A 24,646-nucleotide genomic window follows, 5' to 3' on the forward strand; every position below is an offset into this window, starting at 1 on the left:
TTTTAACTCTACATATTTCATCACATGAATTTATCTATACTTGGTACACAATGAAGAACCATTGTATGGTGCAGCTCAGTTGGTGACTCTGGGTATGTTGAGTTCTTTGAGAACCTACAAACCTCTATATGTTCCCCCAACCAGAGGGGTCTAGCAGATGTAATGGTCCATTGCTTTTGTAAATCAGCCATCGTTACTGAAAGTAACAAATGAAAACGTCACAAATGGCCATTTGTTTCCTACTCATGTTTAATATTTCTAAATTTCAACAGTTAGTTTCTTTGGGAAAAAACTTGAGGGATGTACACATATGACCCCTTGCTGAATTCAAGATTTTGTTCACTTTTCAGAAAATCTATAGCTTTCCTCAATCACCCTTGGATTTCACAATGGTTTTGCACCACAAAATGGAAGTAGGTTAAGGGTACAAAAAAATAAGAAAAATGGGCTACATCTTTGAAAAATGGTAGAACTGTGGTAAAATTGTTTGCTTATTCTGCTTTGCATCTTCCTGAAAGCTGGAAAGAAGGTGACTTCAGCACACCAAAATATTTGTTAATGCCATTTTTAGGAGAAAAAAAATAAACACTTTTTTTTCGAAAACCTTTATCTTATGTTTCCCAAAACACTCAAAATGTTGCTACATTTGGCCTATTTTCTTGGCATCACCAAGAGAATCCACAATCCTTGGGTACATTTGGAAACACCAGGCTATTCGAAAAAAGGATGCAATTTTAGTGTAGATTCCTTATGTAGAAAAAAGGTTATGGAGCCCTAAGCGCAAACTACCCCAAATAGCTAAAAAAGGGTGCGGGGAGACCCAGCACTTAAGGGGTTAAAAGACTAAGGGCTACATGTATCAAGCACCACTTTTGTGATTACTAAATAGCAATTTTTACCGGATCACTATTTGGTAATCACAAAATGTGATGTAACACAGGACTGGTGGATTTTTTTGTGATTACCTAAAATTCACAATCGCAAATAGCGATTACCAAATAGAGATTGACTAAAATAGCGAATCGGTATTTGGTAATTACAAATTGTGAATCTTGCATTTTGGAACAGTTTGATGACATCACAACCAGGAAGTGGGCCAGACCATGCTGTTTCCAGAAGCCTCAGGTACCAGAGGAGACACAGTGTGAGAGCTGAGCACTGGGGAGACAGTTTGCAGTACTCTCCAGGCACAATACTCACCATGGCCACTGAGGGGAATGCAAGGGATGCATGAGGCCGGAGGAGGAAACTGAAGTTCAGTGAGCAGGAACTTGAGGTGCTCACAGAAGAGATCATAAAGAGCTATAACAGGCACTTTGGTAAAAACTCCCTCCATTTTCAAGAAGGTCTAAAGCATAAAATATAGACAGGCATTCAGTCCAAGATCAGCGGGGTGAGTATGATGCAGCGGTCCATTGAGGTGATACGTAAGTAATAGTTTGATTTATGTACATGGGAGAAGTGGTAGAGTCCACTTTACAGCCTGAAGCCATCATTGGAGTCACAGAGATCATCACATCAGCCATACCTAGCACCAGCAAAGGTAAGGAATACAAATACTTCACTTACAGTATTTGCAGGGAAAAGTGTACCATTGAAAAAATCAGTTAAGAAACATCCATGCCACACATTACATGCAACCCAACAATGCATTATCGGAGTGGTAGTCCGTACCTCAACAGTAAACCAATTTCTAACATTGCTGCATTGTGCATACACATACACAATACAAATGACAAGCAGTAACACAAGGGAAAATGTTTATTTCAAAATCAAACATAGAACAGAGACACACAAAAGTATTCCATAACTAAAATATTTCTCATTGATGTTGCAAATGTGCCTGCACCACGTGCAGCAGAAACAGCAACTGGAGGAAATGATGAAACCCAGCCACTGACAGATGTCAAAAATATTGTGTCCACACCACCCACAACACCTGCACAACCCAGACGCAGGGCAACAGTGGCACCACTCCCTGAGTTAAACCAAGAGTCAGATGACATGTCACAAGATATGCATACACCACGTGCAGAGGATAGACCCACCCACAGAAGTCAGTCTCTGTTCCAGCACCAATATATGCAGAGTGGATATAAGGGATCATCTGTATTTGACAATCTGGAGGCATCTATGTTGAAGGTGCAGCACCTACAATGTAAACAAATGAAATCAATGCACAGTTAGTTACACTGAATAACAACATGGGTCTGCAAAATGCAACAGTGTTGGAAGGACAGAAAGCCACAGCAGACAACTTAAGGGAGATGACCAACACCATACAGGAACTCTGAACAGTGATGCAGCAGGACCACTTCACCTACTGTAGGTGTCATCACCAATTGATGGGCAGATTTTATGGGTTTACCTGATTGGTCCATCGCCTCACAAATGCTACAGCATTACTGTCACTACGTGCCATGAACATGCAAGTGAAGATGGCACATTGCAGTGGAGATGTTGCAAGGGGACTGGTGCAGGTCACTAATACACTGGAGAACATGCAAACAGCCCAGGTCACTGGTAACAGTGACTTAGGTGGAGGAGAGGAAGGGATAGTGAGGAGCTCTCAAGCCTCAGTAATGTGACTGCCTCTGTGATGGACAATAGACATCCCAATTCCAGGCACAGTGCAATCTCTGATGCTTCATCAAGAGATGCAGCTGAGCTCAATGACCTATCCAGTGGAGTTCATGGATGGGAAAAGTGATGGTGACATGTCTCAGTGCTTATTGTTTAGGGACATTGCAAAACATATGTTATGATTTGTGGTGAAGCATTTGTTTTCTGTACATAATGTGCATTTGAACTCTCTGTGTTGTGTGCCCACATATTTGACCTGACGTTAAAACAATAAGTGTGATACCTGTAGCAAGAAGGGAGAATATGTGGCCTCATCATTATTTACATTAAAAATATGTGTGCGTGGTTTCAACACGTCTTTGTCTGCCTTCTGCTGCTCTTGATCCAGCTGTTGGGTGACGGGGTGGTAATAGGTCATCGTCCTCATCAGACTCCGTATCTAAGGGTTCAATGAGTATGTCTCACAATGTTGCAATGTTGTGCAATATAGCACATGTAGCCACTATCTTGCAGCAGGTCTCAGGACTGTATTGTAGTGCCCCGACACTTTTGTATAGGCATCAAAAGCGTGTCTTCAGCATGCCAAATGTCCTATCACACTACGTGTCTTCCTGTATGAAGCATTGTAACGTCGTTCACTTGGAATAGCCAGATTCAGGTATGGTGTGAGGATAAAGGACCGCACTGCTTATGCACTGTCTCCTACAATGACAGGAGAACATATTAAGTCATTGTCATCAATTTCCAAATCATTATGCTATGCTACACATTTCTGTGAATGATTACCAAGTAGGTATCCTTCCCCAAACTCTCCACCAAGTAGCTGTGTGTAGATTCCACTATGCCTGAATAAGAGTCATGTGTACTACCTGGGAATCTGGCCACTAAATCAGTGATGATGTCTGAGGCATTGCAGATGATCTGTATGTTCAAAGAATGGCTGGATTTCCTATGTCTGTATATGTATTTATTGTCAGATGGTGTACAGATTGTGACTTGTGTCCCATCAATGAACCCAGTGACGTTTGAGAATTGAGCTACCTGATAGAAATGCAATTTTGTGAGCTGCAGGTACTGTGAGGTACTGGGAAACTTGATGTGATCATTTACTTTGGTTAATATTCCATTCAGGAATGCATTGAAGAAGCATGAGAGAGTGCTTTGGGATACAACTCAAGCTGCTGCTATGACCTCCTGGTAGTTTCCTGAGGCTAAGAGTTGCGGGTAACATAACACCTGCATATGAGTGTGAATGGCATTGTTTCTGTGCGTGTGTTGCTGCAGTTGTGGTTGCTGATCTGCTATTGGGTCCTGCATCATGGCAGAATTTAACCTATACTTGTCATAGATCTCCTCCTCTGTCTGATCAAACAATATCATGCACACTCTGAAAATGCGTTCCTGTCTCTTCCTCCCCTTTCTCAAACCTGCCAGGATCCTCATCCTCCTCACCATAACATACGGTGTAGCCATTGTGGAAAAAAACTGAGGCACTCTGGGCCTCTTTTTATAGTCTGCACCTGCTTACCACCTGATATGAGTTGGTAGTAAATTGCACAAGCACAAACACTGTTTTGTGACCATTCACAATTTGTGAATGGTTCATGCATTGATTTTGAGATTATCAATTTTGATTCCCAAATTATGAATCACAAATTGGAGTCGCAATTGTAGAAATTCGCTATTTTGGCGAATTCGTAATATTGGACTGAGACTGCCTTTCTCACATTGGGAAAGGCAATTTTGCATTCACAAACAGCCTATTTGTGTGATTCGCACCATGTGCGAATTCAAAAACTTTTGATACCTCGTGCCCTAAGTGAGAAGGTAAACACTTTGACCACAGCAAACTAGCTTGGGGTATTTGACATGTGCTCCATCACAGGTAGCCTCATATTACACCAAAGATCTAGTCTACTGCAACCTTTGACTAACATTGGAACTTTATGCTTCTTGGTGCTATATGCACTTACACATTTAAAAAATCATATCACTGGTTCCCCTTGTTGGATTTTTGCTACTTTAGTGTTACTTTGTTTGTTAAATTTGACTCTATTTTTCTAAATTGGTTTGAGATTGTCATTGTTTTGCATTTTGACTTTATTACTGTTTTGGAATTGCATTAATACTTTACACATTGCTCAAAGTTAAGCCTGTTTGCTCTGTAGTTACCAGTGGGTTGAGCTCAAGCTAATTTTGCGAGTTTGAGGGTTCACCCTGACAAGGGATGCGATTATTGCTTGAGGTGGGTAGCTACCCATTCCAAATAATGAAGTTGTTTCTTACAGCTGACGTCCTGTTTGGCAATAGGGACAAAAACTGCAAGAAGCCTTTGAAAATTGGATTGGACTTTACTGGTGGCCTCTGCCTGACATCCTGAGAGTCTCAAATTGTCCCTTTTGAGGTCCTGTGGGTTTTAGAAGTGCTCTCCATTGGTTGTTTTGGTGACTAGAAGAACGTTAGTAAACTTTTGAAGACTTTCCCTCCAGACCATTGGGGCTTTTGTGACTTCCAGACTTTCACCACGACCAACCCACTTGGGGTCTTTTACGCTTAAATCTTTAAAAAATAATATCTCTCATTCAACCTAATGGATTTTTGTAATTTTAGTGTTGTTTCCATTATTACATTATGGTCTATTTTTATGAATTGGAGCTGGATTTTTATTGTTCTGTTTTTCTGACTTTTTAACTGTTGTAATAGCCTGTCTGCTGTTTTACAGTTACCAGGAGTTTAGCTCAGGTTTCAATAACTGAAACCTTTGACTAGACCTAACAAGCTAGTAACATTATCACTTCCACCATCCTCCAACCACTTCAATTAATAACCAATTAATAACTCACTTTTTCACAGTCCTATAGACGAGAACGTCATGAAAGGTTTGAAGTTTGCTTTAGTCCCTAAAAGCCTGCTTGAGCCTCTGCGAGAAGAATACGTGTTTAATGATCGGCGTTCTCTTTGATGGAATGTAATGCCTTGAGTTACCTGTTACACTGCTAAGAGCACCATCTTTAGTTCACAAGTGAAGCCCTTAGCTTTTGCCAGTTACTGAATCAGTGAAAGACATGCAAGTCTATTCTATACTGGTTTAATTTATGCATTCCCATGCAGATAGATCCATTGTCCTTTTAATTGAATTCCCAAGCTGTGGACATTTTGTACCCAACTAAATCAATTCGATTGGTGCAATAAGAAAAACAAAACTAGCATTGGCAAAGCCAATAAGTCTTGCCTATGCAAGGCTTTGTCAAACATGTGCAGCAATGCAGATGCTGTGCCACAAGGCTACAAGTAAATTTAAAAAGTGCTATGATGCAGTCAGCACTGACCACCTCATAGTGCTTTTTAGGTCGAGCGTTAGTGTGTGACCTGCTGTATACATTTAAGTATACTATACTGTGAGTTCCAGCGTTTTCATTTGTTGGTTCCAGTGTCCTCCAAAAATCCTTGCTTGCTAGTGGTCAGTTCTGCCTCATTGTCCTGTCTTTTTCTCTTTGGCAGCAGCACGAAGTACTGAATAATTATGCTATGTCCTGTTTATCTCTTCTGAAGGGGACTTTTTCTTTCAGTGTTAGCCTGTTAGTCTTACACTGTAGGTGTATAATCAGCCCCTACTCCCCAACAGTTCTCTCTGTAAACATAAACCAACAGCAGTGGGGGGGCTTTTACAGGGCCAGCTTGCTCTCACTCTCTTCTGCTTGTTATTTTCAGTCTGTGTGGCAAGAAAAGTCCCAAAAGTCAGTAATTTACAATGCTAAGAGCTCTAACTCCAGTAAACACGAGACCATTCCATTCCAAATGTTTTTTTTGCTTTCTGGCTAATGCGCTTTTCTGATGGCATTAATTTACAACTCTAACTGCTCTAACTCGAGCAAACATGAGACCGTTGCTTTCCAAATGGGTTTTTTTCTTTGTTGCCTGTTCGTGTTCAGTGAACCTTCAGTTTACATTTTCTTCGCTTCAAACAAGGCTGTAAATCAGGCTGTCACATTTTCTCTTCATAGAGCCGAGTGTGCCTGCATGCAGTTCCTGTTTTTTTTTTAGGTTCAGCTTCTCTTTTGTTTAGTAGTTTAGAAGTGCAATCAGGAAGACTAGTGGGACATGGGAATGTATATATCTTTGTGTCAACGTTTTTAAACTGGCAATGGAGAGAGTCTTTTGTGGTCCAAGTGTGTCCTGTAAACTAGATGGTGGATGAGAGTGATAGAAGACATTTAACTTTGTGTTTTTGAATCTGAGCATGGGGTGGGGGCAGGAAAGCAGCAGAGTTCCGGAGCGGCACAATCTCTGTTCAACCAAATCTCTATTTACTTAAGTTTCTGTTTCTGGCTTTGATGTTCCCATCACCAAGTTAATCGTTGTAATGGTTGTAATGGTGGAGTCGCAGCCCTTTCTTCTTATTTGGGATTTGCATCCTCTGACTCGTGTTTGCTGGTTCAGTAGAAATGATTCCACAGAAGATAGGTCACTCACTGTACTGGCCTTTGCAAGGCTAGGGATCTCCCCCCCTGTATTGGTCGAATCCCTCAACCACTTCATGAAAGGCTTGCTGCTGTTCGGATAAATGGGTTATTTCAACTTTGCCCAAACAGGTTCCAATACTAAGACGATTGGTAAATACTTTCTATTGCAAAAGGGGGCTGGGTGGAGGAACATTACAATATAGCCAAATGCCCCTGTTTGAAATAAGGTTAAAAGGAATTCTTTAAAATCTGTCTGTACTGATTTTAAAGGTTTTTTTGAAGGAGGTTCTTCTATTAATGCTTCAGATAAATTGTGCATGACAAAGACCTGTTTCTCCTTAGACGTTTTTATAAACAAACCAATGCACAATCTCTATAAATGTGTGTTTTGAGGGCAAACCAGACTCTTCCACGATTCTTCTTACCATCACTATCTTCGCCCACTACCCCCGACATAAATAGATAAACGTGTGCATTTTCAGCCACTTGCGTTGCACAGCATTGCTGGTTTTATCAATGAGGAGGAGCCCAGATATGGGTGCCCACGCGCTATTTACTAAAAAAGGAATTACAACACTATGTAATGTGCGCTTGTGTCTACCTTTGGATCCCGGGCTCCACCTAGTGACAAAAAGACTTTACAATCCAAGAGACTCGAGAAATCCCGAGATTCTCACTTATGCCCTGGTTACAAGGGACGATAAATACTGATATGTGTAGGCACACCATTTAGCGAGTGTCTAATGAGAGAGGTTCTGGACTACTTTGCCCAGCACTATTGGTATATATTAGGGGCCATAAATATCTCGGCACAGGCATGGGCACTCCTAATGGGCCCTAGGAGAACCAACTGATAAACAAAGCTAAATACATATATACAACAGGTAAATAGACCCATAAACAAAAATGCACGGCTACAAAACTTTAGCTTGGAATGAAAGTTGAGGATGAATATCCAATCATTGTAAAGCTCCCCGAAAACAGACAACCTCATGCCCATCAATTTCACTCGTCCGAGGGCTTGTAAATGAAAGTTGTTTATTTATATGCAGGGCCTCTGGCAGGAAAAGACATTATGAGGCAGGGTTGACCAGTTTATGTGGCAAGAAAAGTCCAGTTATGAATTTACAATGCCATTATAGCTCTAACGCAAGAAAATGCGAGACCTATTGCATTGCAATTGCTTGTTTTCTTTCCTTTCAGCCATGATGCACAGCAGCCACCTGCTGTATGCCATTTCAAAGAAAATGGAAAGGAATTCAAAGGAAAAACCTGGACTGGAGCAGCTCATCACGCATGGGCCTGGAAAACTTGGCAGATATGTACTGGCAGATCTTAGTGTGCTTCCAGTGCCTTACATTGATACAAGCATTTCAACCCCACAGGCAGAAGACTAGCAGGACATCTTGCGTATAATTGTCCGTTTCTGATGTAAGACTCTCGTAGGTTGAGGATAATTGTCAGTAGTTAAGTTTGTAAAAAAACATAGTGATTATTTATTTTATAATGTTTACTCCACGGAGGGTGAATTTTCTTTCTTCTTGTTTTAGATAAATAGAACTGTACATTTTTTTGGGCCTATCAAAAAGTGTCTAGAATGCATTGCACAGAGGAGCTCCAAAGAAGATGTAACAGATCGTTGGATGCTTCAGATGCACTTTTGTAGAACCCTGAAAAAAATTAAGATCTTTCTCCCGGTTTTAGCAACAGCTGCAATTAGCGTCAGAAGGCTGAGTTTCCTGATTACTTCCCCTGCCCTGTCTCTCAGTGTAACACGAGGATGAGGGAGGCCTTGTTTTATTCCCAGTCACTGCTGAGGTGGGGACTGTAAGGTAGCAACAACAGTACAGATAAGTTATTATAAACAGCGAACGAGTAGGATATACGGCACTAATCTCTGTTTGGAGCCCGACCGCAACAAAATAGAAGAAAAACACAGTACCTCAATCATGCTGCGAGCAGCAGCAGCGACAAGCATAGATAAACTGATTTAATCTGTGCTTGATCATCGACTGCTCCACAGAACAGAAGTGACACTTGTCCTGTAGTTGCCAATTACAAGTCTGAAAATGCCAGCAAATGGTGAACAATGGGCAGACTCCAACGCCCTTTTCTTGTAATCAATAGTGTCTTAAAGTGAGAACCCATGTGCTAACACAGTGGTTCCAAACCTTTTGATTTCTGTGGACCCCCACTTTAACATTAATGGAACCCAGGGACCCCCACAGAATCATCATGGGAATCTGGGGACCCTGCCTGAGTCACTACTGGAAGCTGGGGACCTAATTTGTCAATATTTGTTCATATTTTTTAATTTTCTAGGCTCTCGTGGACCCCCTGAGAAGGCTTTGCGGACCCCCAGGGGTCCCCGGACCACAGGTTAGGAACCACTGTGCTAACACATGCATTCTTACGCAGGCTCGGCCCTGAAAAGGGGGTTTGCAAATTGGAAACATCTTTCAATGGCACGTTTTTCATATTTTATTATTTTTACAGTATTAATAGGTATCCAGATATTACCACATCCAGGATTTATTGAGGTCCAACTCCTGTGTTCTTTTTATTTGTGTCCTCTTCCATGGCAAACACTGCATACCTTTATTTTATTTATATTGCACCTACTATTGTGAACTTTATTGTGAACACTTCAGCTCTATACACTTACTCCATCTTCCCAACAGCAATAACTACTTTGTCATGTTTATATTTTTAGCATGCCATCAGACCATGGTGACTTTTATTATTTTAGTTTATTGTGGCTATTTATCACCATACGTAGCATTCAAATTCCCCGTTTTTAGGTCTTGCCTAAGGCAGTGTATGCGCTGTTGCTTGCAAGGTTTTTGATTCTTTAAAAACAAAAAGCACTTAGAGCCCATCCCTTACTTTTCATTTGGTAGCTTCATGTCACTCTTGTGTCCTGGCTTCTGCTTGGTGTTTGAGCTCTGGCTTGTTTCTAATGATATCTTCTTTAAGGTGTGTTTTTCATCACTTGGATCATGGGGAAATAATGAGTTCCTATGTTTTTTGTGTGTTCTTCCACCATTCTTGTTTTTTACTTTTGTTTACTTTTTTCTTATGCTTGCAGCATTCATTAAGATTGCATGTCTTTGTAGCTCGTCTTCATTTAGGTCTCATTTTGTGGTTCTGCTTTCACATGCTTCCACTTTTTTTCCTGGTTTGCTTTCTAAAGTGTTCATTTGTTTTGTGCTTGCAGCATTTCTTCCTTCCAATTCCGTTTCATATCTTTCCATGTATTCACTTTTTTGGTGTTTTCCTTAGACAAATTTCTCTTTGCATTGTGTTTCCAGCATTTATGAAGAGTGTGTGTGTTTGTAGTGTCTCTTACATTTTACCTAGTTTCACATTTTTGCTTTTGTCCATTCCACTTTTTGTTTGTATGCTTTTCAGTATTTTAGATTTTGTTTGTGTTTGCTGTGTTTTTTGTGTGTTCTTACACCATTCTTGCTTTTTACTTTTGTCTACTTTTTTCTTCTGCTTGCAGCATTCATGAAGAGTGCATGTCTTTGTAGCTCGTCTTCATCTGGCCTCATTTTGAGGTTTTGCTTTTACATGCTTCCACTTTTTTTCTGGTTTGCTGTCTATAGTATTCATTTTTTCTGTACTTGTAGCATTTCTTCCTTCCGATTAAGGGTGTGTGTGTTTGTAGCCTGTCTTACTTTTGGTTTAGTTTCGTGTTTTTGCTTTTGTCCATTCCTCTTTTTCTTTGTTTGCTTTTCAGAATTTAGATTTTGTTTGTGTACGCAGAATTTATTAAAACTATGTGTGTTTTTCGCTTGTCTTTGTTTTGGTCATGTTTCGTGCTTTTGCTTTTATCACCTTCCCTTACTTGCTCTTTGCTTTTCTGATTTTTTTTTCAAATACAGCAATGCCTTTGCACTATTCATATTGCCTGATCATTTTTGAGGTGGTAATGTATTTATTAATGTGCTTTGTTATTTTTCTGATGTATTGTCCATTATTGGAATGTGTTTATGCGGAAGGTTGTATTTTTAGGTTTGCTATCTTTCTACAAAAACGGAACAGGCAGAGCCCACTTTACTAATTACTGAGATATAAATATATTAACCCTTCATATTTCTACAGACACAACATTTTGCTGTGCCATTACATTGTATTCTTTTTATGTTAACTATTGTAACTATGAACAGAGTATGCAGTCCTGCCACACCCTGATCTGTGCTTTAATGATTGCACATTATCTTGCATAGCAGATGCTCAACCCATTGATCGCTGAAGTGCACATACTTTTTGGAAAGCATCTTTTACATGCTTGCACTTCAGTTCATGCTGCCTGCTGAGCTGCTCAGCAGATGCTTAATCCACCAAGTTGCCATAGCATACACACTCTTTATAAAGCATCTCTTGGACAGTAGGTGTAAAGACAGCAGGGGTGTGGGGCCCCTCCATATTGCTCAGTTTTGTCACCACTGCTGTAAGACATATGTGTAGGCACAATATTTGAATGTCTATGTTTATTAATATTTATTTTATTGGTAACAATGGACCTTAATTAAAAGTGAGCGTGTTCAGTGCCACAATAAATTAAACAATAAAACTAATATAGCTTACATAATTGATGCTTGCACCAGGGCTTGTATTAGCGACACTACTTAGAAAAGTGCAAATGTACCTATTACTAACATGATGCTACTGCTCTTTTAAGGGTGCATAATCTGTCCTGGAATACATTTTTCTTTCCTTCAAAAATGCTAAAAATACCTCCACCTTTAAGGATGTACAGAATACGCATACACATTTAATCTGCAGAATACCTTAACAGTTTCAACACATACAGCAACACTAATGCTATGTGTTGTCTGGAAGGAGTGTTTGCTATAAAAATGATATTGTTTTATAATATTCAACAGTGAATCCAAATTTCCCTTCCATTTGAAGCTTTGAATTTTAGAAGCAATGTTATTCTCCAATATGCACACAGACGGCTCTTGATAATAATAAACATCTTTCTTTTTCACAAGATATGTGTAGTACCAACTAGACCCAATGCCAATGGTGTGCTTTACATGAGCACCGGTTGCATTAAACAAGGACACATTAGTTTTCTTTTAGGTGGAGGAAGATGAAGGGCCTGATTTAGATATTGGTGGACAGGTTACAACATCACAATGGTGAGGAATATCCTGTCCACCAAAATCTAAATCCCATAGGAAATAATGGGATTTCAATTTCGGCAGACGGTATATCCATCACCATTGTGACAGAGTAACCCATTCGCCAATATCTAAATCTGGCCCTAAATGATTTTCCCAGATTCACACAATGTTGAGTCGACGCTGCTTGTTAGTTCTCCGTCCTTAAAGCCACATCCTCAAAATTAACACACTTGCGATAAAGCTGGGTTACAAAGGTTATCTGTGAATGCTGCTTCAGGCAAACAAGTGCTGCCTGCGAACTAGGAAGAATGCCTGTGCCTGTCCATTCCTGTTATTCTTACAATTCCTATTTTAAAATCTGTGAGAGGATCCTGAGTCTCAGACCTAGGACAACTGTTTCTCTAACACATTGCACCATGCATTGCAACCTACAACAATAGTGGGGGAGGGAGACGAAACGGCCATCAGGCATTTGTTAGGTATTTTCCAAAAGCATGACAGTTTTGTGCCACTTTAGTTGTTTAAATTGCAACAATGTTACAGCATGTTGCTTTTATTAACACAAACAAGTTACACTAGGGTAACAGCGTCTCCTTTTTTCTTTATCATGCCTATTCTATTGCTTCCTGGGCTGTAGATCCATAGTAGACTGTTTATGGTTCTTGTTACACTAACAGACCATAGTAAATAGAACTCCTGCCACAAGGTTTTCTTTTTCCACAGCCTCTACTGCTGTTGCTTCTCCCCTTCCTCCTTCCACCATGCACCTTCCCTCTTTACTGTGTGCTTCCTTTATCACTCACACCATTTCTTCTTGTTTTTTAAACATAAAGCAAAAAAGACAGGGACACAGCGCATTTTAGCAGTGGAGGCTGGAGTCGGGACAAAGTGATAAGGCAGGGGGGCACAAAACAAAAAAGATACATAAAAAAAGAAACTTACCTGCTGTATCACCGCCAATTTGCTGTTCTTCTGGGGCCGTTGCTGAAGACACAGGCTCCCAGCCTGCCCTGCGGCCAATCCTAAGGCTGCTCTCATCCTGCTGGCAGCATGAAAGCAGTGTCAGGATTGGCCTGAGCTCTCTCGATTTCTGCTCCTAGGTAGACTGGGAGCCTTTCCTGCTCTCTCCAACCCGGCAACACAGTGCTGGGTTGGAGACAGCTCAGTGCATGTGTGCTTGGCCATCCTGAGAGGGCTGACCAAACAAACATGCACACTGAGGGGAGTGCGCCTACCACTTCCCCTGATGCCTGTCATCCACATGGCCCCACTCCAAAAATGTTTTTGATAATAAACATAGTTTATTATCATTTTATTTTTCAAGTTTGCCATTGCTGCTGCTGGCAGGGGTGTGGGCTCAATGCTCCTTCGCCATAGTGGAGGAGCCACCACTGATTTTTAGCATACTTTAGCCATGTTGCAACTTGCCATCACTACTATATAACGCAGCTAAAATAGTGTTAACTGCAAAAGCTAGGCAAATAGACATCAGCTCTTTGGATAATATTTCTTCCTTGTGCCATTTTAACACTTAAGACCATATGCTTGCTTCAGTTTGAATTTTCAAAATAAATAAATAAATGGGGTGCTATGTTTGCCGATGAAACGTCAATCTATCAATGTCTGACCTCAGTTGAGAACACCATACCAGGGTCGGGCAGGAACAGGAAGTAGGCCAGGGCACCAAAATAAAAGTGACCCCTATAAATGAATTAGATAGCTAAAAAAGGGGCCCATGTTTGCTAATTAAGGCAGTTTAGAACTTGTGAACATACACTAAATAAGAGTTTTACAAGGTATGTAAGACTGTTTGTATTTAAGCTTGCTGCAGGCAATATTTGATTTATTGTGAGGGAAATCAACAGTAAAAACTGAACCAGCAGACCTTAAAACAGGGCCACACACAGCATAAAACCAGTCCACACACTCACCTGTCGACCAGCTTATTGAGCATTGCCTGATTGCTCTATGGGCCAGTCCTACCCTGCACACCACACTCCTCTTGTAAGGCAAATCCTATGTAAAAGAAGTACATTTACTTTTAATTTAGGCACTTTGCTATGCAAATTCTAACAACAACTGAAACAATTACAGACCAAACACAAAGGCCTGCTAAATACTGATGGCCTGAATATTCATTTAATCCAGTGCTGGGTGCCACTAACAATAAACTTAATCCTTTAGTCTTTTGCCATGAAATCTTCATATAGTTATTTTGACATATCACTGCGGTATAGCTGATGAGATGGTCACTTTTTGGGGTGGGTGCTAGAAGCTAAAGGCTGCAGTGGTTGTTGGTAGTAGCTGTGAGATGTCTCCGACGGCTGCAAAATAATCAAAGTTGCACTGTCAGTGACTGGAAGCAGACCTCTGATTTTGCAGGATTAGTGGCAGTATAAGCCTGTACACTGCTGCAAAAGGATGTGTACTCACACTTGCCCAGCACTGTCTTGATCGTCTTCTGAGCAGTGCATGTCTAGTTCCTCTTGCTGAAACTGGCATTATCTGCAGCACAACAGCAGCTTTTCTACCCTCATCCGGCAATCAGTAAAAACTGTGATGCTCTGGGACAAGGGAGGGGTGGATGGTTGTTGGCCTGCACCAACAACCTCTGTTTCTCCATTGCCATTCTCAGGCAACACAGCAGAAAATCTACAGTGCACTTTCTCTACAGCAAATAAAACGTAATTTTATGTGCACTATTCCATTTATACAGACACATTACATAAAGATAAAATGCATTTCAAATGCCCATTAGTTACACAGTACTGCCTCTACTCTACTAGCTACAACCTGTCTTCAAATTAGACAGTAAATATGTAAAGGATCAATATTAATGCCGTAATTACAAACGCATCAATAATACTCTCAATTAACTTGATATTCTTAATTACAAATAATTTACATTTTGCAACTCTACTCCACTCTATTCCACTCCACTACAAGCCATTCAACTCCAACCCATTCTACTTTACGACAGTCCACTGTACTGTGCTACAGTCCACTCAATGCCACTCTATGGCACTCTACGCCACTCCACTATATGCCACTCCACTATACAACAATCTACTAAATGCCAATGTATCCTATGCCACTCTACTCTATGCTACTCTTACCTATGCAACTTTACTTTACCCTACTCTACTCCACCTCACTCTACACCACCCACTCTATTTAACTCTCCAGTATGCCACTCTATTCTACCTCACTCTGCTCTACCCCACTCTACTATCCTCCATGTAGGAAAGTCTTCCTCTTTGCCCTGGTCACCCACAAACATTTTGTTCAGGTACTGATGGTTACTGACTCTTGGCTGTGCCCTGGTTACTGCTTACCAGTCCAGGGCCAGTGCTCTGTGTAACGTGGATATGCAAATTAGGCTAATTATAATTGGCGAAATTAACCTACCTATACGTCTTTAGTATATGGTAGGGCATGGAGGTTTAGGGACCCCAGCATAGGTACTACCCCATAGGTGCACTGCTGAGGTGCCCAGTGTCATTTTAAAGGCAGGCCTGCCTTGCTGGCTGCTTTTAAATTAAAGTTACATGCAAATTCCACTTTTGAATTTAAAGTAGTTCCAAAGTCTTAAACTACCTTATTTTTACATATAAGTCACCCCTAAGGTGTGCCCAATGTGCCCCTAGGGCTGGGTGCCATGTAACTATAAGCAGGGACCTTATAAAAAGAATTTTATAAGCCCTGGTGAGGTAACACAGCCAAATTTGTTTTTCTCTCATTGTAGTGAAAGGCCTCCATAGGCTAGAATGGGGAGACTTTATTTTAATTTTAAAATCCTCTTAAGTAACAGATACCACAAGTTTGGTATCAAATTAATTGTCATAATACATCCCACAACTTTCAGTTGTGGGATTTAATATAACTTGTTCAGATAAGAGTTTTAAACTTTACCTGAAAAGTTGCCAACTTCAGCCCTGCAGTGTTTTTGCTGCTTTGCTCTGATTAGCCAGCCTCTGGCAGCCTGGCCAGGCTGCCTTGATGAGGTGTGAAGTGGCCTGGCCCAACACAAAGAGATGTGCCTGGGTGAGGAGATCTCCCCTTGTCAGATGGGGAAGCAGGAAGGTGGGGAGGGCTGCCAAACTGGTCTTCAAAGGCAGGTAAGGACATTTGGAGCAACCCAGCAACACCCTCACATCCTGCAAACCCAGACAATTAGGTGCCCCCTTGATTAGATTAGGAGAGGGGTGTGTTTAGGATTTTTAGCCACACCAGTGGGTGGGCTCAGCCAGATGTAACCTTCAAAAATCACTTTCAGCCATGATGGATTTTAGAGGAATGTTGCTCCCTGGGATTGATTTTTGCCACACTTCCCAGGAAGTGGTCATCACAGGGAGAAGGACCCTGACTGGAGAACCAGGACCCCCCGGTTTTTCACACCGGGAGCAAGGATAAAACTGGCAGACTTGCACCCACACCTCAATTCCCTATCAGATTCCAACAAGGAAGAACTACAGATGAAGAAGGACTGCCCTGCCTGGCTTCAGCTGGTTTAAAGGAGGGACTCCCTGTTTGCTACAGGTGAAAACTTGCTAACCAGAGTCCCCTGCGCCAACTCCTGAAGAAACCAACTAGCTGACCACTGTCCAGTGGCCAAAAAGGAGTTTGCGCCAGGTGCATTCTGGGAGCTGTAGTCTGCACCCTCAAGGAGCATCTCAGAGCTTCTGGAACTTTGGGGTGAACTGTGGACCTCAAAAGAGCCTTAAAAGAACATCTGGAAGAAGAACCAGAAGTTTGGAGAACTTTTGGAAAAAAAGCTCCATGGAGGGACCAACCCGCCACGGCAACTCTAGCCGGCTTGCCTCAACTGAGACCCGGCCTGACTTGCAGGTTCATCCCAGTGAAGAAAATCTCCAAAAAAGTGACTAAGTCCGAACATAGGAAGTTGACCGGGACCTCCCAGGCAGTGTATCTGAAGAGGGCTCCAAGGATGTTGGATAAGGATTCAGGTTTGCCCCGGTCAAAGGATTTTTACCTCAAAAAAATGATTAAGGCCCATATTTATACTTTTTGACGCAAACCCGCGCCAGCGCGGGTTTGCGTAAAAAAGTTTACTGCCGGCTAACGCCATTCCAACGCACCAGCCGGGTGCCTTATTTATGGAATGACAGTAGCCAGCGCTGCAGCCTGGTTAGCGTCAAAATAAATGACTCTAACTGGGCAGCAGTGGCGTAGGGAAGAATGGGGGTTGTGCGTCAAAGAATGGTGCAAGTCAGGTTAGAGTAAAAGAAAATGACTCTAACCTGACTAGCGCCATTGTTTGACACACAACCCCCATGGAAATAACTCCTGTCTTAGCAAAGACAGGAGTCATGCCCCCCTGCCCAATGGCCATGCCCAAGGGAGTACTGTCCCCTGGGCATGGTCATTGGGCACAGTGGCATGTACGGGGGCCCATGTTAGGCCCCCCATACCACCTAAAAAAATAAATACAAATATTACCAACCTCTACTTTCCTCTACTTACCGTAGATGGGTCCCCCCTTCCATGTGTGTCCTCCAGGGGTGGGCAAGAGTGGCAGGGGGTGTCCCTGGGGGCAGGGAAGGGCACCTATGGACTGCTTCCATGGTCAGAGACCATGGATATGAGCCCCAAGTCCCTTAAAGCCTGCCCTGACCCAGGTGTTAAAAAACAGCGCAAATCAGGCTGGGCACCATTTTTCAAGGCCCGCCCCCTCCTGTGCGTCAAAATGACACAGGAGGAAAAATAAGGCGCACATGCCTTAGAGTCATTTTTTGCACAGGAACGCCTATCTTGCATATCATTAGCGCAAGGTAGGTTTTCACGTACAAAAAATGGCGCACTCTCCATAACTTTGATGCTGGACGGGTCAAGTGTCAAAGTATAAATACAAAGTTAAGTTTGCGCCGGATTTGTGTCAAAATGTTTGCCACAAATCTGGCACAAACAGAGTATAAATATGGGCCTAAGTCCGAAGGTAAAAATCCCCACTGAGGGCTCCTGAGACGGGTATCCGAGGAAGAGTTCTAGGAGGTCGGATTGGACTCGCATGTTCGTCCCGCTGAAGAAAATCTCCAGAAAAACGACTACGTCCTAAGGTAAACTTTTGACCGAGGCCTCCCGCGGGCTGTAGACGAGCCGAGCTCCATCACGGTCGGCCTTAAACTTTGACTTTGCCCCAGTCGAGGTGCGACCAGATGACCAGATTGCCGTTTTTTGTTTCTATGCGCTAGAAAGCATTAATTCTTTAGAAATTCATATCTCCCGTTCCCCTCATCCGATTCTATTTGTTTTGGTGTCATTTTAAAGCTAAAAATATTTCCTATTTTTATAAATTGATTTTGGATTTTCACGCTGTTTCCTGTGTTTTATTTAATTACTGTTTTGGTATTTTTGAATGCTTTACGCTTTGTCTCCTAAATTAAGCCTTGTCACTCGTTGCCAAGCTACCAAGGGTTGAGCTAGGTTTAATTTACTGAGACCTAACTGGACCTAAGTGGAGGTTAGTGGCCTATTGCTAAGTGTAGGTACTTACCTGCCCTTACCAATAACCCATTTTCCAACACTCTACTTTACACAATTCCACTCTGCTACTGACTCCTCCACTCTACATCACCCAACTCAACTCTACTCTAACCACTCTACTTTATGCCACTCTACTGTATTCCACTCCACACAATGCCGCTATAAACCACATTACTCTGTGCCATTCTACTCTGTGCCTCTCTGCTCTATACCACTCTACTCACCATTTCATTCTACCCCACTCTTTTCCACTCCACACCCCTCTACACTACACAATGCCACTCAAGGGCATTCTACACCAATCCACTATACACTATTCTATACCACTCTACTGATTGCCACTCTACTCCCTCCCATTCTATACCACTATACCCTACCCCACTCTGCACTAACCCAATCTAATCTACACCACACTACTCCAAGCCACTCCTCTCTACTTCAGTACTGTGCACTCTATACCACACTGCATGCCACACAACTCAAACGCATTCCATTCCACTGCACATCATTGTACTCCATTCAACTGTACACCTTTCCAATGAATGCCACTCCACTATACACTACTCCACTCTACAACACTCTGTCCTACGCCACCCTAATCTACACTCCATTCCACTGTAAGCTGTGGTACACCACATCATGTCACACCATCACACCACTCTAATACACTCTGCCCTACATCCCAATTCTACGTTTTAGCCATGCTGTACAGAAGCCACTGTTCTGTACAACATGGATTAAAGACACTGGCAAAGTGAATACATCTCACATAGGCGGGACCTATTAGTGTTGCCAATGTTTGTTTTCCTGTTGGGACCTGTGGAGCCTCCCATAGAACCAGTGCTGTGATAAGAGGCTTTCTGAGCTTTTAAAAATAAGTGAGAAGAACATACTTTTCAAAGGAAGTTATCCTCCTTGAAACACTTTTAGGGGTTTGGGGAGTTTAAAGCAATTTACATTACTACCTCTTTGGTAAATGTTGCCAATCTTAATATGTTTGACTATCTTGCTAAGCAATTGAAATCTATATTTGTTTGAAAAATGTATACAATTATGGAGATCTTCAACTTCTATTCAAGGAAGCAAAGTGTCAGTGAGAACATTGAAGAATATCTAGCTACACTTAAATCCATTGAGCAAACTGTAAGTTTGTGAAAATCAGTAACAATCAGGTTCTAATAGATCAGAATTTGATGAGGACTAATAGCAAAAAGTTACAAGAGCAATTATGAGTGACTCCCAACCCTACGCTCAATGCTGCTAGGGACTTAGCAAAAAGCATCAAACAATCGGATTTTTTTTTTGAAGAAACAGAGGTTCATGTATGTCTGGTGTGCACGTTTGTAATGTCCCAGTTCAGATGACGGGAGGGGGGAGCAGATGCCAGAAATTCTATATTGTGAAACAGGAGTGGCAGCTCCAGCAATATTGAAAATTCAGAGTTATCCTGCTTTAGAGTTTGTAATAAGTGCAAGGCAAAAGGACATTTTGCTGAGATGTGAAAGGGTGGAAAGGTAAACGTAGTTAGCTGAGGTTACTGATGATCCCTTAGGCTCTAATGTTTTGAATGCTGGTACAGACAGGAAGTGCAAAATTCTTCCCAAATGATAAAATCTCTCAATCAACAGCAGGTACAGGTGAACAGGATTTGTGGGCAGGGTAAAAGTTGCTGCCCACTGCCACATATCCTGGGAGTTACAGTGGGCATATGCTGGACATATTAACCTATATTTGGTGTGATATGGATTACAAATGGCACAGAACTTGTGGCAAGGTGTATATCACAGTGATAGGGAACAATATTTTGTGTTGGCTTCACCAAGCCGAAATGGTGATTTGGTTGGACCCTAAGATGGATCGTCCAGGTTTTGTTGTGGATGTCCCCAAAAAATCAAGATGTGAGCAAGATATAGTCAGCACTGAAGATAAAACATACTTTAGTAGTCTTCAAGTTAAATCTAACAATCAGTTCTCTGTTAATTGGGTAGGTCACAGGGTTGCAAACATCGACTCAGATTGAAAGATGGTGCAGTCCTGGTTACGTAGCATTTAAGGAATGTTCCCTTTTGTAACAGGAAGTTGAAAGAGATTTTGATGAATCTCTGTGACAAATATGCTATCAAGTCTATAGAATGGTTGCCATGAATGTCTTCAACTGTTGTTATTAAAGTACAAGAAATATAATTTCAGACTGTCCAGTATGTAGTACCTCAGTCATATTATCTCATGTTTGACATACTGAACACCAAAGTTTATGGCCAGGGAGAAACGTTACAATCTAAAATGCTCCAAATTTGAATTTGCACCCACAGTTAGGTTTTTGATTTTTAATCAATCACATTTTAGGGATCAATGAACATTTACCAACTCCTAAAATGGGATTCTGACCCCATAATGATGATACACTATTTGGGAAGGGGTTTTGTTTATGTCCTTTTGAAATACCATATTGGTATGAAATGTGTCAATGTTTTTTAACTGAAACCAGTCACTAAACACTGAAAAATTACGGATGCCCTAGCTGGGTGGTAAGCCATTCACAAAAGGGAAGGGGTCCTCTTCCCCTTTGTGATGTAAAGTAAGTTTACTGAGGAATAGGCAGTCATTCAAGAGATGACTTCCTACTCTAGCATTAAAAAAAAAAAAAAGCTTTTCTATTTAAATGCAGCCCTGTCTGCCTTCAGAAAAAATAGTTCTCTTTATGTAAAGTCAATTACAGACATTGTCATCTGCTGAACCTAACATGCCAATGTTCTTTACTGGTCACAAAAATATTGGTCGCAAACTGTAACCAGTGTTATTTTCTGTAACAAGTATTTTTTACTTCGGGCCCTTGTTGCACAGCCACATTAATTATGGGTGATAGTGAATAGCCATGCGCTGGAGTGCACAGTAAGTAGTTGATTCCATTGTTGCTGATTGAACAGAAAGTTCCCTCAAACACTTAAAAAATTAAAGCAATTTTTCATGAGCAAACAGTGGTAGTCTGATTTGTCTGCGCAATGCAGCATTTGTTAAACTGGTTTTATGTGTAAAACACTACAGGGAACAAAGCATGTTAGCCAGGATTCAAACACTGATTTTCAACATAAAATGTGGATCTCTTGACAGGATCTTGTTTTTGCTGTTTCACTAGATGCTTGGGGAGCCTTAGGAGAGGCAGCAGGTTGGGTGGACCTGTGTGACTCACCCCAGAGGGAAATTTGCCATTGGAGCCCGTAAATAGCTATATCTTCAGTAGTTGCCTCATCCCACCAAGAAGGAAGTGCTCTCCCCATTCGGACATGCAGGTCTACAGCACTGATTCTAGAGTAGGAGCCTGAGGAAGGACTACATTGACTCCCAAGACCTATGAGGCAGGTCATGTTATTAAACATAATGGACTCTCTTGTAGAAGATCCAAGTCAACCTATTGCTATGCAGTTGACTTACACCTCCATACTGATTTAATGTTCAGCTGTGCCAAGTTTCCCAGGTCTAAGTGTGACTAGTAGCTCCAGCCCAGGCTTTTTCTATTTGAATTCTGAAACTTCACGTCTGCTTTATTCCACTATAAAACCATGACTACAAGTCCCAGAAGTCAAAGAAAAGTTCTGAACTTGAGCAGCTCATCATGCATTGGCAGCTATGAATGTTAGAAAAGCAGTGATTTATTTTCCTGTAGAAAGGGGTACAGCTTCATTTTCTTGGCCTGGAATTGTTCCTTGTCACCTTTCATCAACTGAGTCAACCCCATTTTGTCTTGCTTTTAGCTATGTGTCTGGTATTGTTGACTGCTACTATAAGAGTGACGAGAGCATCCAGACAGACCAAGAACTTCAAGCATGGGTTTTGGAGATCTTCAAAGAAGGCTTCCTAGAGAGGAAATCCTCAGGTATCATTGGTTGAACTTGTTTCCAAGCATTTGTTGTTCTTCATTCCCATGCATATTCTTCTGAAGGATTGTTGCTTGACAATCAATCCACAAGACAATGCGCTTGATTGTTGAATCCAAAGGTGTTAAGAACTTTGTGCTTGAAGAGTTATCCATTGTTCCGAAACCAAACATTACTAACACTGTTTGGAATTTAGACTCAACCTGGACAATTTCCTTGTATTCTGTGTTTGTTTAAACATAGCAATAAAATGCACATTTGTATTTTAGAACTCAAGCTTACCTATGCCGTTCTGCCATTTCTCTGAGCACTGGAACTCAGGAATGCAGCTGGACTGTAGAACCCCATTGTGAAATTTGGGCTCATAAACTTTGCAGAAAAAAATAAACCAGAGGCATAGCATTGCAAGCCCATCCCTGCATGCCTACCATTATTCGTTTGGGTGGTCTCTGAAGAATACACATTATTGGCTAACGTGACACTGGTTCTGAGACAGTGAAACATGCTATAAGTTTTCATACATGCTTCCGGTATTATTCTTTCAGGAGTGCCGTCTTCACTACAGACCCGCGATGAACTGATCAAGTATCTGAATATAGTCATTTTCATAAGTTCTGCGCAACATGCTGCTGTCAACAGTGGACAGGTAATTGTGAATGTGCTTCTAGTGATCACATCTAGATGTTTTCTCCATTGAACCTCCATGAACCAAACCCTACTTTGAAAGATAGCATAGTATAAGCAGAGAAAGGATGTCTCAAGCGGGACACTCATCTTTTTTATCATTTTAGATATGTGTAGCTGACATTCTGCCTACTGGCTAATGCACACACTGCTCCAACCTTATCTCCAATGATGACCTAAAAAAGGAGGACGTTTTACAGTCTGAATCAAGGCTGTGGGATTATGTTTGTACACTTTTATCTTGTTTCTGATGATTATATTTCTGGATGTCAAGGAAATGCAACAAGGCTGCCCTATCAACAAAGAACCTGGGCTTTTAACTACAAGATGGTTCTTGTCCCTAATAATTATTATTAGTAAACGTCCAACAGAACGTGCAGAAGGAGACTTCTCCCAATTTAAATTACACAGATGAGTTTAATATACATATCCAAACATATACGTGCATACAGCAAAAAGGAATCCCAATGATTTGAACCTGTGACATATATCACATCCCTAAGACAACTTAACACACAAAACAAAAACAGGTTTCAAGTAAATCACCATAAGTGACTCCACAGAAGCTAATAAGCAATGTCCGTTTTGCTCTAAAACACAGGGCAATTTGAGTTCATTATGGCTCAGTTAATGACGTTTCAACACTCTATATAATATGGGGTTCCATCAGGATGAAGTGTTTGATGTAGGGGCACCTTTTCTAAGAATAAAAATAACATCCACCAGGTGCATGCCCCAAAATATCTCTGAAATTGTACTCACAAGGGAAAGCTGTATCCAACTTATAAAATAGAGACGTATACTAATTAGGAAAGGTCTATTATTCAAATGAAATGGTCTCTCCAGAATACAATAAGGATACAAATGAATAGTGACCAGGTATTACTCAGCCCTATTAATTGAGCAATCAAAGTGGGAGAGTGCTAATTATTGTAGAACTCCAAATATATGTTTTTTTCTAAATAAAACCAAAAAGTATCTGTTACAATAAAGAAAAATTAAAAAGAAAATATATTTAGAGTGACTGACTAGGATTAGGAGCACAAGTGACTCAATATAATTTAAAGAGAAAATCAACACGAGTGTCAAATCGCTCCTCGCATAATGTGATCTGTCAAATCATTCACAATAAGAGCTGCAGTCACCCAAAAAATAAAGCTCGACCGCGCAATGCTCTCACCACTCTGACTGGGGAAGAAATGCCATGTTTGTCTCGATGTGCGTGAAATCAGCACTGGGACCAATGTGAGGCTCCTAACAATGATGTCATTCAAATGGGACAAGGATACTATCACTAGACAGCAGCCGGTTTGTTTGTAAGGGTCTCGTGTACCTAACATCACTAAGACCAAGGTGAAGTTCTTAGCCATAATGTCATTGAATTAAGACAAGAATACTG

At 41.2% G+C, this 24,646-nt stretch overlaps 1 protein-coding gene across 1 annotated transcript in view; it reads left to right on the top strand.

Annotated features, from left to right (window-relative positions):
• Positions 1-24,646, top strand: part of LOC138268101 (hydroperoxide isomerase ALOXE3-like) — a 343,013-nt gene that overhangs the window by 310,964 nt on the left and 7,403 nt on the right. Inside the window, exons 11-12 of the mRNA XM_069217476.1 lie at positions 22,441-22,562; positions 23,109-23,209. Coding sequence (XP_069073577.1) covers positions 22,441-22,562; positions 23,109-23,209 — 223 coding nt within the window. The remainder of the gene's footprint in view (positions 1-22,440; positions 22,563-23,108; positions 23,210-24,646) is intronic.

The sequence above is a fragment of the Pleurodeles waltl genome, chromosome 12, assembly GCF_031143425.1.
Source record: "Pleurodeles waltl isolate 20211129_DDA chromosome 12, aPleWal1.hap1.20221129, whole genome shotgun sequence".
Taxonomy (NCBI): Eukaryota; Metazoa; Chordata; class Amphibia; order Caudata; family Salamandridae; genus Pleurodeles; species Pleurodeles waltl.